Here is a 12,139-nt window from a genome sequence, read left to right on the forward strand (position 1 = left end):
AATCAGAGAATGCTGAATACATCCTCTATCAATCTTTGCTTCAGACAAAAATTGCACATTTCCTGATAAAAATCGGAATATTAACATTGTTTTAACGTATGGGCTATGACTGTCGCTTTATGTTGTCTCAGCATTTTATCATGCAATTATGAAATCACTTAATGCACAGTTATCCCTAGGTGTAACTTCTTGATAAAGTTGAAAAACAACTGGTAGACTGTCATTAACAGTATTTCACTGACTTTATAAAAAATGTCCTACATAATGTGTTTATGAAAATGCCATTTACTCTTTGCAGTATTTAGCTTGTTGTCCCATACCTGTACTTGTACATCCTGGCTGTGTGTGGCCTGTACCTCCCCCCATACGCGCTCTGTCTTCTGGTCAACTATCCGCTGGACAATGGCCTCAACGTCACCCACAGTCAGCTGGCTCTCCGACCGCTGGCTCAACTGAAACAGCAGCTGTCGTAGCTCAGCATCCAACTGTCCACTCTTCTCCTACAACATAATTATGAACATGTAAGCTTTGCCATTGATATCATTCCTTTTGCTATTGAGGTTAAGACACATCGCACAGTCTGTACAGGTGGATAATCCCATTACAACAAAACAGTAACATAAACACTGGGTTAACATACATAAACTTTTAACATACATAAACACTGGGTTTACATCAAAACTGGGCAAACATACATAAACACTGGGTTAACATACATAAACTTTTAACATACATAAACACTTGGTTTACATCAAAACTGGGCAAACATACATAAACACTGGGTTAACATACATAAACTTTTAACATACATAAACACTTGGTTTACATCAAAACTGGGCAAACATACATAAACACTGGGTTAACATACATAAACTTTTAACATACATAAACACTGGGTTTACATCAAAACTGGGCAAACATACATAAACACTGGGTTAACATACATACATTACTGTTGAATTTCATCACATACATATTGAAAATATTTGTCTCAATGCATCCACTTAAACATCTGAAGGTTCATAAACTATTCATTTGAACACCTACATTGATAATTATCTTTGGTCCTTCTTGTTTCCCAAACAGTCCTAGCAATGTTGACTCTTTATCCCATATTGAAGCACCTGAAATGAACAAAATACTAGACTGAATATGACGTAGTCTTTTATTGGGAGTCAAGAGTATTTTAAGTTTAGAAATTACAGCAAATAGAGGAAGGGAGATAATTATTCCAAAGCAGAAACTTGCACATGAGGAGTACAGTCCCCTCCCCTTATATGAACACACTCACCAGTGATGAAGGCTAGGAGGAGGGGCAGCAGTAACAACAGTGGCAGCAACAGACAGCAGCCTCGCCCACGACGCCTTAAATATGGCAGGTTTATACATACTGGTACATTAAAGCACATTAAACAGTTGACTTATAATCCTCACATAAAACTAGACATATATACCATACACCATGAAGCCAAAAAGCTTAGATTTTTAATAATGTTATTGATTACCGGTAGTCAACTCAATAGTATATTTTTAAAGAATGAATAACTTCAAATGCAACCGTTACCTTTTAAACAGGAAAACGTCAAAGCTGGCTATGCTCCAGGTGATTTGTTCGACTGTTTCCCACAGCCAACCAGCCCCTGACTGGACACTATGAATAATGGAGGGTCCAGACTGAGCACTGTCCATAGTTGCGGGTCCAGGCTGTGAACTGTTCATACCTGTTGCCAAAGACTGGCTACTGCCCACAGTAGTTGCACTAAAATGACTTCTCTCTGCCCCTGCAGCTTGTGACCGCACATCGTCTGCACCTGCTTTTTGTGATTGGGCTTTCTTTCCCACTGTTCTTTGAAAATCAACACCATCAACTGTGTCGGTCTGTGAACGGACTGACCCCAGCCAAGACAGGAACCGGCCCAGACCAGACACCACTAGTGTCACAGGTATGGAAACAAGTGTCCACAGGAGGTAAAGCACGGAGGTTAGGACAGAGGTGATCAGTGTCCAGGCAGGCCAGCCAACATTGGTCCACAGAGGACGACAGACATGACTGACAATTGGCCGGAATGCACTTCTGGTTACCGTCCATATGGTCTCTAAGACAAACAAAATGAAATACATTAATATCTCTTCTACACTACCATAACATTTAAAGAATCTACATTTACTTAAATGATCACACAATAAGTGTATCTTATTACACTAGAAGATGGCCAATCAGAACAAATGAAAGCAGCCCACCTGTGACAGTAGTGATGATGGTTGTTGTATTTGATGATGATCTGGTGGTGCCACTGTAGCTACTGCCTCCATTGCTGGATGCGGACGTGCGGGTATAGCTGGAGTCTGTATCAGAAAACTCCCCATCTGAGTCCAAACCTGAAGGAGACAATATGGAGAATCCCTATTTTTATCTACTTAAGTCTTGGACCACAACAAGTTAATCATTTGTTCTGTGGATTTGGCATGATGCATGCTGTACGAAGCTTTGTATTTGCTTTGCGTTTTATCATGATTACAGGTACTTTCTTGTATTACTTTGTATGGCATGTTTGTTTTCATTGTGTGTTACTTGTAATATTGCTTATATCATTTAGGCCAATAGCAGTGTTTTAATAAATGTTCTATTTATTTATATATGTATGTCTCTAGATTTTATGTATAGAATATATCTTGCAAGTCTTTAAAACCTTGGTATTGAGTTAGCTTCTATAAATCCCAGATGACCATACCGTTATAATTATACAACATTGGTTAAATGCGTTCATGGTGGCATTGACCAATGTTGTATATAAAACAACCAAGATTACCAAACTGTTATAACAAGCGCCCAACTCAACCTGAGCTGTACAGACCCGTTTAAGGCCAGTAGCTAAGTAGCCAGATAACATAATTGGACAGACCCCGAGCAAAGTGTGTAGCTGGGGAGCGTGAAAATGAGGATGTTTTTTAGCAGAGGGGGAGGGGGGACTCAAGTGACTTAAAGGGTTTAAATTAGTTTGCTTGATGCTAGTGTAGTCTGGCTGATGAGTCCTATTCAAAGTGTTTAGATTTTTTGAAAGCAGGAATGTGAAGTGCATACATTTCCGTAACAGTGCTTTCACTAAAGACTGTGCATTTATTCATTGTTCAACTTTGTTGGTTGCAATCAGTAAGATTTAGGGATCCATACATATTCCAGATGACATAACCAGAAGATTTGGCCAATGGACCAGGAGGTTTCAGTGACCATGAACACTAAATTATTTTATTCATTATTTCAGTGCTGGAACAACAATTACAATTGCTATTGACAATTGTTCTACTGGCTGTCTTTTATCATTTGCAGAAGTTTTACATTTTACTGAGGGCATGTGTACATATATTTTTTCCAATAACTAAAAATTGCAATGATGTGCATCTTATTTTTACATTAATTACTAAAGACAGTAAATCCTTACGATGGTCAAAGATAGCTTGCTCTTTCTCTGTCCATTTCCCCTTTTTGATCACTTTTTATGGCAGTAACTCATTCAATGTTTGACAATGTGGCTGAAAATCTTGAAACCTTTGTTATAACCAGCTATGGCGAGGAAGGAGCACAGTTCATCAGACTAGGATGAAACTGGCCAAACTTTAACCTTTTCAATCTTTGCTGGATCTGTCTCCATCCCATTACCTATAACCAACCACATGACAGAAGCTTTTTCTCCCTCAAGCAACTGATCCTCAGCTGACATTTCTATTAAGTCTTTGCGTAATATATAAATAAATTGTTGAATAAATTAACACAGTTCACCTGTCATTCAAAGAAAGAATTCATAAATGTCCTTCACTTCATAATTCCATTTATAATTCACAAGTGTAATTAGGTTTTGCACAATTTAGTCAATATCGAAAGTAATCAATGAGCTCAAATATAAATCAACCAAGCAAAATTAGATTAAATATAGCCCAAAATCACTTGCAAAAAAGAAATCAACAACAACTACGGTATGTGGGTGCTATGAATCAAACGAAACAAATCAAAGTGATTATTACTGTAATTTCAGCTCATCTCAGCTGTTTTTGCAATTTTCTGGCTTAAACATATATAAAAGATATTGTCATCAGAGAGAGATCTCACGGTATGAATAACCATAACATTATGGGTTAAGGAATATTTCACAATCTTCGTAATAATAACTATTATTTCTGATAACTAACTTACCTGGCATCGAGTAATTTCTAGTTTTTTACTAGTAATATACTGCTGTTCTGACATTACCATGTATCCAATTAAGTTTCTATTTAACCTTAAATTACTTCCGGTTTTTAATAAACATCTGTTGGATAAAAATTAGATATGTGTATGTGCTTGTTATGATTATGACAATCTAATGAATATGGTAATCTTTCTTGAAGATAGGGGGTACTTGTGCAAGCTAAAGTAGACTCAGGGCTTTTTCTGTCCATTTTGGGAGAAAGACCCTAGACATTTTTGAAAAATTTGTGTCGCAAAAATGCCTAAATTGGGAAATTTTACTGTTAAAAGAACAGGCTGTCTAGTCTCCTGCGAATGAGGAAATTATTTATGATTAGTTTCTTCACCTTTTTAAAAGACCCAAAATGGCTGAAATATCAATCCTTGGGGTGTAAATATCTATTGCAATAAATCATTACAGATAATATTTCATACTAATCTCTGAATGTGATGAAAGTCAATGGTTTCTAAGTTCAATTATACCCAAAACCTTACATCACATAATTAATTAGGATGTTGAACCAGTACAGGTAAGAAGACTTTCATGTATTTTTGATTGGGATTTTTTTCTGAAGATTGGGAAAAATATCTTATATGTTGATTTGGGAATTGGTCCGATAGTCGGACCAGTGGTACTATAGAAAAAGCCCTGAGACTATTTGGAAATGACCTTTTTAAAGAACTTTTAAAGCATCTTTGCCTGCGATGATGATTTTTGGTGAAATTTGAGCTATTCCAGTTGCTCCAAACGCAAGACATTTTCACCGGTCTTCTAAAACAAAACTGAAACCGGACACGGAAATGGACTGAACAGGTGCTCGTATTATCTAAAATACATACAATATCAATACTGTTACAATAAGTAACATGCAACTTCAACAGATTCGAATATCAAAGGGCTACTAGGAAAGCGTCCACTGAGATCGCACCTTTTTTAAAGATGAACCTTTTCCACTACAGACAATTTACTCTAAGGCGAACAAAAAACAAAAGAGGCCCAAAAGGGCCTATGCTCTACTGGCATGGCTCTTGTGGTCATTTTCAATCCAGAGCATGGATGACCCAGGGGCATAATTTGAACAAACCTTCACAATTAATTGTGACTTTACATGTAAACTTGGGTAAAAATAGACTTCGCTCATGTAGTCTTGGCTAAAAATAGACTTAGCTTAAAATAACATTTTTTATACTTTCAAGACCCATAATCCCGGCATGCATGGGCAAATCTGGCTGGTTTTCAAAAGGATTTCTAATGGATATCTAAATACTGTACAAGTTTCATTGAGATACAATCAAAACTGAAGACTGTATCGTGTTCACAACCAATTGTTTACACAATAGCATTTTTTTATACTATCAAGGGCCATAATCTAGGCATGCATGGGCGGATCTGACTGGTTTTCCAAAGGAACCGAGCTGTAATGGATATCTAGATACTGTACAAGTTTCATCGAGATACAATCAAAACTGAAGACTGTATCGTGTTCACAAGCAATTGTTTACAGACGCACAGACGCACGGACCCACAGACGCAGGGATGCACATACTACGTACACATTACCATCGCATAAGCTCTTCTGGCCTTTGGCCAGTAGAGCTAAAAACAATAAATGAATAAATAGCAAAGCTAATTTCTACAAAAAAAAAAGATTTTCTAACAAGCAACATTGTAATATGACAGTGCATATTATTAGTCAGATTTAAGTTTTGCAGAATCAAGGATGGACAATTGGCGTAGCTTGTCTGTCTCACCGAATTATTAAAACATAAGAAAATCTTTTCAGAAATTCTGATGTGTAAAATGTTATGGTAGGGCTTTATTCATATGTTTATTATAGGGATGCAAACGAATATTCGAATATTCAATCAAACGTTTGGTATTCGAATGTCAAAATTGTTATTCGAATATTCGAAAAAAAGAGTAATAATACTAATTCTCAAGAAAGAAAATAAAACACCTTTTGCCTACAACACTGTTGTTGTTTATAAAGTTTGTTTGTTTTGTTTTTACAACGACTGGCCCCTAATGCCAGAGGTGTGAATGTGATGACAATACACTAAACACGTGTCATATGTTATTTAGGGACATATCGTCAGGTATTGTAAAAAGTCCCCCTACTTTTACAATATCTGACTATGAATCGGCTTTAACACTAATGTTTTGTCTTGGCTGGAAATTAAGCTGTGCAACATAGCTCAAATTGCCGTGATGATATGAATGCCATGTGCTACAATAATGTTGTTACATATATGTGCATTAAACTGTTTTCCATGTTTCGATACAATGTTTGTGCTTTGAAATGTAAACATATAGTATAGCGTTTTAGGAAAAAAAATTCTCTATTGTTGTTCAATAGATGAGTCAAATCCAGATATGTTTTCGTTTTATTATTTTACTAGTTCCCGAGTTGGTTTGAGTTTTCCAAAGTTATATTCAGGGTTGTTAATAAGTTTTTGTTGAACCGACTGAAACAGAAAAGTAGGCGGCCAGCTAGGGGGATCCGTGGGCATGCCCCCCCCCCCCCCGGTAAATTTTGAAATACAGCGCTTCATTTCCTGGGGCATTTTGGGAGTTTTAATTTACTTCATAGATACGCAATTTTACTTATCTATCCATAGCTTCATAGATACGGAGATCCACGCTTCATAGATAGCTTCACAGATACGTTATTCTACTTACTCGTAATGTAGGCAGTGTTCGACACTAACGGGGTCCCGGGATCCCGAGGACACCAATTTTTCGGGAGGGACACCTAACTTCAAAGTCTGGTATTCCGTCGGGACACTTAAATTTCTGACCGATAAACGCTAAATATCAATAAACAAGTAGCATTTCATTAGTTTATTACTTAAATTCGGGTCCCCCTAAATTTCTTGACAGTGCATGTCAAAATGATATTATAATTAATATTTTCCGACACACCAAAGCGAAAGTGTAGCTGACTTTTTGACTATAGTTACGTCATGAATCTATAAATAAACTGGTCATTACACAAGGCGCATGCGACTTAACGCTTCTGTTTTGTTGTTTACATTTTCAACAAGGTCAGAGGTGACAGAGATTTATTATCGGTAAACTACTTAAGTGGAATTGTTATGCTTATGTGTCAGAACCGCTCAAAAAAGATGCCATCACTGGTGATACCTTTATGATATGACCTTCGAGTATTTACAATAACATTTATGACACAAAAGACCGGCATCATACATTCAGCATTCTTTGTTAATTGGCATTCAACTTATCAGTATTCTTTGTTAATTTTAAAGACGTATATTTTAATGCTATGATCAAATCAAAATAGAAATAAACTTTGCTAAGTTTTATTCATTATCTGCAGTCAATTTATAAAATGTTACGACTTTATGGCGCGAAAATTAACATACACAATTTTTGGTTGTCTGCTCTTTCAGTATGCACTATACCTGTTGGAAAGTCTGATTGATTTATCAGCAGCTCTACTAAATATTTGCTTCAGTTTTCACAAGCCAGATGTAATATTCCTACTGATTCTCAATGAAAAGCACCGACATCTGACAAGACCCTGAACCATGATGTATTTTATGCGTATTTTCTGAAAATCTAAAAATAGTAACAACATCAAGTTTTTGTTTACATAGTATCCATCTTTGTTTTTGACTGAAAACAAAAGGGACTTAGACTCTCTACCGCTTTTGAACCCAATCTACCAACTTAGAGACCCAAATATACCTTACTGCCATTGCCAGAGGTTCACATGTCTGACATTCAGTGCTACTAAACTTGTCATTACATGCTGCTGAAAACATGTATAATATGGTCTATACTTGAATTACAAATTAAAAAGTAAAAGGCACTGTATTTGTATGTTGAATTTAATATTAAACAGGCCCAACAATGAAAAAATGTAAAAAGTGGAAGGGACTCCTAATTTCAAGAAGGGACACCTGATTTCAAATATTGGTGTCCCTTTGGGATCCCTTGGAAAAATGGTTAGTGTCGACCACGGGTAGGGTAATTTTTTTCACATCTGTTGCTTTTTTATTTGCTATAAATTAATAAAAATTAAGAATTTTGGAAAATCGCGAAATAAGGTCATTGGTATCAAAGATGCGTAAAACGTTGACTGCGTTTGTGGGCATTCCTGTCTCGTGTTCCTCGAGGAAACACAATGCTGCAAGTTATAATTAACTACCAATAATACAACTATATTTTATTGATCACGCGCCTGACGTCACAGGTCATGGTTCAGAATCGTGTCAAAATGTCGACTATGTTGGATAAACAAAAAATCGTCTACTGCGTCTACAAATACGCCGAATCGTAAGATAATGATTAAGATTATCGGAAAATTTTAAAAGGCGATGCTCTAAATATCGAAAAGATATGTTATAGGCGAAAAGGGCCGTTTTTAGCGGTAGGGAACATTTATTACCAAAAGACTCGCGATTTTTTTTCTTCCGAATTGGAACCAGCCCAAACTCCATTTGAACCGTCCATTTCGACCGGCGGTCGGTTCTTATTGACAACCCTGTATATTTCGTCAATTTAGAGGTCAATATCAGAACGAGGCCGCTTGTCCTACAGAAAGACCCTCCATTGGCGCAAAACGCTATTGACTAGGAATGCATCTTATTTCACATTGTTTACAAATATAAAGGCAGCGGAATTGAAATTATTTGATTTTGTTGTTTGTCTGTTTATAATGTACTGTTTTATTTATTCCTGAAAATATCAAATTTCAAAGGCTAATTTAGGGAAAATCAGGGTCCACCGCGCGACAAAGTAGGGTAAAATTGCCCGTGCTATTACTTAAGTGAATAATAATAGTAGTTTACTACATCTTCCAAAATATGTATTTTGGTGATCAAATATTCGAATATTCGTTCGAAAGAATTACTGAATATTCAAATATCAATTTTGCCATTCGTTTGCATCCCTAGTTTATTACTCATTTACATTTCTCAGAATTAAATGCTCATCATAAACATTTCAATTATCTTCTCAAATGGCCTGATCACATAGGGGTCATGCATAAGCGGCAATAAAGGTTTTTTCACACCATATTGCAAATTTTTTTTACACCTAGCAATTATTTTGCTTTCGGGACTATGTGTGACTTTATGACCTTGAAGTAACCACATAAATTACATGATTTGCGTATTTGGGACCTTCAATGGTGTTTGACTCCTCAACTTATATTTAGGTTTCGATCCAGCGTCAGTATATTTTATATGAAAATAGAAGGAATAATAGTCGGTACATGTTTTAATTTAATGTATATGGAATTCATTGATGCTACAAGCATATAGGTCAGGAACATGTTGTCATGTGCTTATGTATTGAAGGACGCATGCGAGACTGGAGTAAGTATTTCTCTAAGTTCAGGTAGTTACTTCAGTCTTGCCAGCACCTCCCGTATAATGGTTAGAGAAAGTTGAAGAAACAACATAAGATGAAGGATTTTTTTAAGTATTTCAACAGCTAATTATCAAGTGACTTACCATACAGATTGACAGTGTTTTTGCTACCAAGTGCTGTTTGGGCCTGACTAGACCTTGTCTGTTTCTCGGACGCCTCTAAGGCACCTTTCTCTGGGAATTCTTCAAACTCCTCCACTACAGTCTTGGTCACAGTCCGAGTTGACAACCCTGACTTAGAATGAGGGGGCTCACCCACTCTTTCATTGTATTTTCTGTTTTTTAAGTTTGACTTTAAATGTTTACTTATAGATGGCACTTGATCTGATGCATGCTTTTTACTAAACTCGGTATTTAAACTCTTCCTAGCAGTGATATTGGAAGTCTGTAAATAATTTTGTGACTTCGACATTGTGTGGTGACTGCTATCCAGCTGGTCATATTGTAGATGGATACGTTGTGATTTTAGTTCCTTTTTACTTGTGGAGTGTGACCTTGGTGAGAGGTCAGAGACACGCGACCCCCTAGGGAGCTTGGATGTGGTGTGGGGAGCCCCCAGCTGGTCATGGTGGTGCAATACTTCTCGGAGTGACTGCAGGTTCTTCCCAGATCGCAGCTCTATACCCTCCTCCAGAACTGTTAATAGTTATGAAACATTGATTAGTCAGTAACTCAACATTAATATTAATTAATAAATACCAGGTATGTACTCAGTGCTCCAGCTTGGTGTATATAGCAGGGGGGAGAGCCCCTCTGACCTTTTCCCAAGCCCTTGCTGCCTTTTTACTCAGCCCCACTGTGGCCTTTTGTTTGACAGAGCCCCCTTTGATGATTAATTCATAACCTGGTGTCTCCTACCCAGTTTTGAACAACATTTGATATCTATTGGACGTCAAGTCAATTTTTAAGAAATAAGCATAAAAATGATACACATAATTTTCACACTTAAGTTAACATAACAGCTAAAGTATTCATAACAAAACATTAGTCTTGAGCGTAGTTATAACACATACACAATATGAATTAAACATTGGCCCTTGCAAATGTCCCATTAAGGCTGAGCCTTTAAAGTCCCATTTCTGACCTTGACCATTCTAGCCTAGCACCCTGCCCTTTCCAACCTAGCACCCTGCCCTTTCAGACCTAACACCCTGCCCCTTCAGACCTAACACCCTAACCTTTCAGACCTAACACCCTGCCCCTTCAGACCTAACACCCTGCCCCTTCAGACCTAGCACCCTGCCCCTTCAGACCAAACACTCTGCCCCTTCAGACCTAGCACCCTGCCCTTTAAGACCTAGCACCCTGCCCCTTCAGACCTAACACCCTGCCCCTTCAGACCAAACACTCTGCCCCTTCAGACCTAGCACCCTGCCCCTTCAGACCAAACACTCTGCCCCTTCAGACCTAGCACCCTGCCCTTTAAGACCTAGCACTCTGCCCCTTCAGACCTAGCACCCTGCCCCTTCAGACCTAACACCCTGCCCCTTCAGACCTAGCACCCTGCCCTTTAAGACCTAGCACCCTGCCCCTTCAGACCTAACACCCTAACCTTTAAGACCTAGCACCCTGCCCCTTCAGACCTAACACCCTGCCCTTTAAGACCTAGCACCCTGCCCCTTCAGATCAAACACTCTGCCCCTTCAGACCTAGCACCCTGCCCTTTAAGACCTAGCACTCTGCCCCTTCAGACCTAGCACCCTGCCCCTTCAGACCTAACACCCTGCCCCTTCAGACCTAGCACCCTGCCCTTTAAGACCTAGCACCCTGCCCCTTCAGACCTAACACCCTAACCTTTCAGACCTAACACCCTGCCCCTTCAGACCTAACACCCTGCCCCTTCAGACCTAGCACCCTGCCCCTTCAGACCAAACACTCTGCCCCTTCAGACCTACCACCCTGCCCTTTCAGACCTAACACCCTGTCCCTTCAGACCTTGCACCCTGCCCTTCAGACCTAGCACCCTGCCCTTTCTGACCAAGCACCCTGACCATTCTAGCCTAGCACCCTGCCCTTTCCAACCAAGAACCCTGCCCTTTCAGACCTAACACCCTGCCCCTAATACCCTGCCCTTTCTGACATTACACCCTGCCCCTTCAGACCTACCACCCTGCCCTTTCAGACCTAACACCCTGTCCCTTTCAGACCTAACACCCTGCCCTTTCCAACCTAGCATCCTGCCCATTCAGACCTTGCACCCTGCCCCTTCAGACCTAACACCCTGCCCCTTCAGACCTAGCACCCTGCCCCTTCAGACCTAACACCCTGCCCCTTCAGACCTAGCACCCTGCCCTTTCAGACCTAACACCCTGCCCTTTCAGACATAACACCCTGCCCTTCAGACCTAACACCATGCCCCTTCAGACCTAACACCCTGCCCCTTCAGACCTAACACCCTAACCTTTCAGACCTAACACCCTGCCCCTTCAGACCTGACACCCTGCCCCTTCAGACCTAGCACCCTGCCCTTTCTGACCAAGCACCCTGACCATTCTAGCCTAGCACCCTGCCCTTTCCAAC

At 39.2% G+C, this 12,139-nt stretch overlaps 1 protein-coding gene across 7 annotated transcripts in view; it reads right to left on the reverse strand.

The window, feature by feature from the left end:
• Positions 1-12,139, reverse strand: part of LOC128219585 (SUN domain-containing protein 1-like) — a 33,148-nt gene that overhangs the window by 12,624 nt on the left and 8,385 nt on the right. For all 7 annotated transcript variants that reach the window (XR_008258589.1, XM_052927425.1, XM_052927415.1 and 4 more), the window contains 6 exons: positions 9,704-10,255; positions 2,242-2,379; positions 1,565-2,096; positions 1,292-1,365; positions 1,048-1,124; positions 321-500 (listed from right to left, as the gene is read on the reverse strand). Coding sequence is in view for 6 of the 7 variants with exons in the window: in XM_052927425.1 (XP_052783385.1) it covers positions 321-500; positions 1,048-1,124; positions 1,292-1,365; positions 1,565-2,096; positions 2,242-2,379; positions 9,704-10,255 (1,553 nt within the window). In the remaining variant the exon portion in view is untranslated. The remainder of the gene's footprint in view (positions 1-320; positions 501-1,047; positions 1,125-1,291; positions 1,366-1,564; positions 2,097-2,241; positions 2,380-9,703; positions 10,256-12,139) is intronic.

Source organism: Mya arenaria, chromosome 2 (genome assembly GCF_026914265.1).
Source record: "Mya arenaria isolate MELC-2E11 chromosome 2, ASM2691426v1".
Lineage (NCBI taxonomy): Eukaryota > Metazoa > Mollusca > Bivalvia > Myida > Myidae > Mya > Mya arenaria.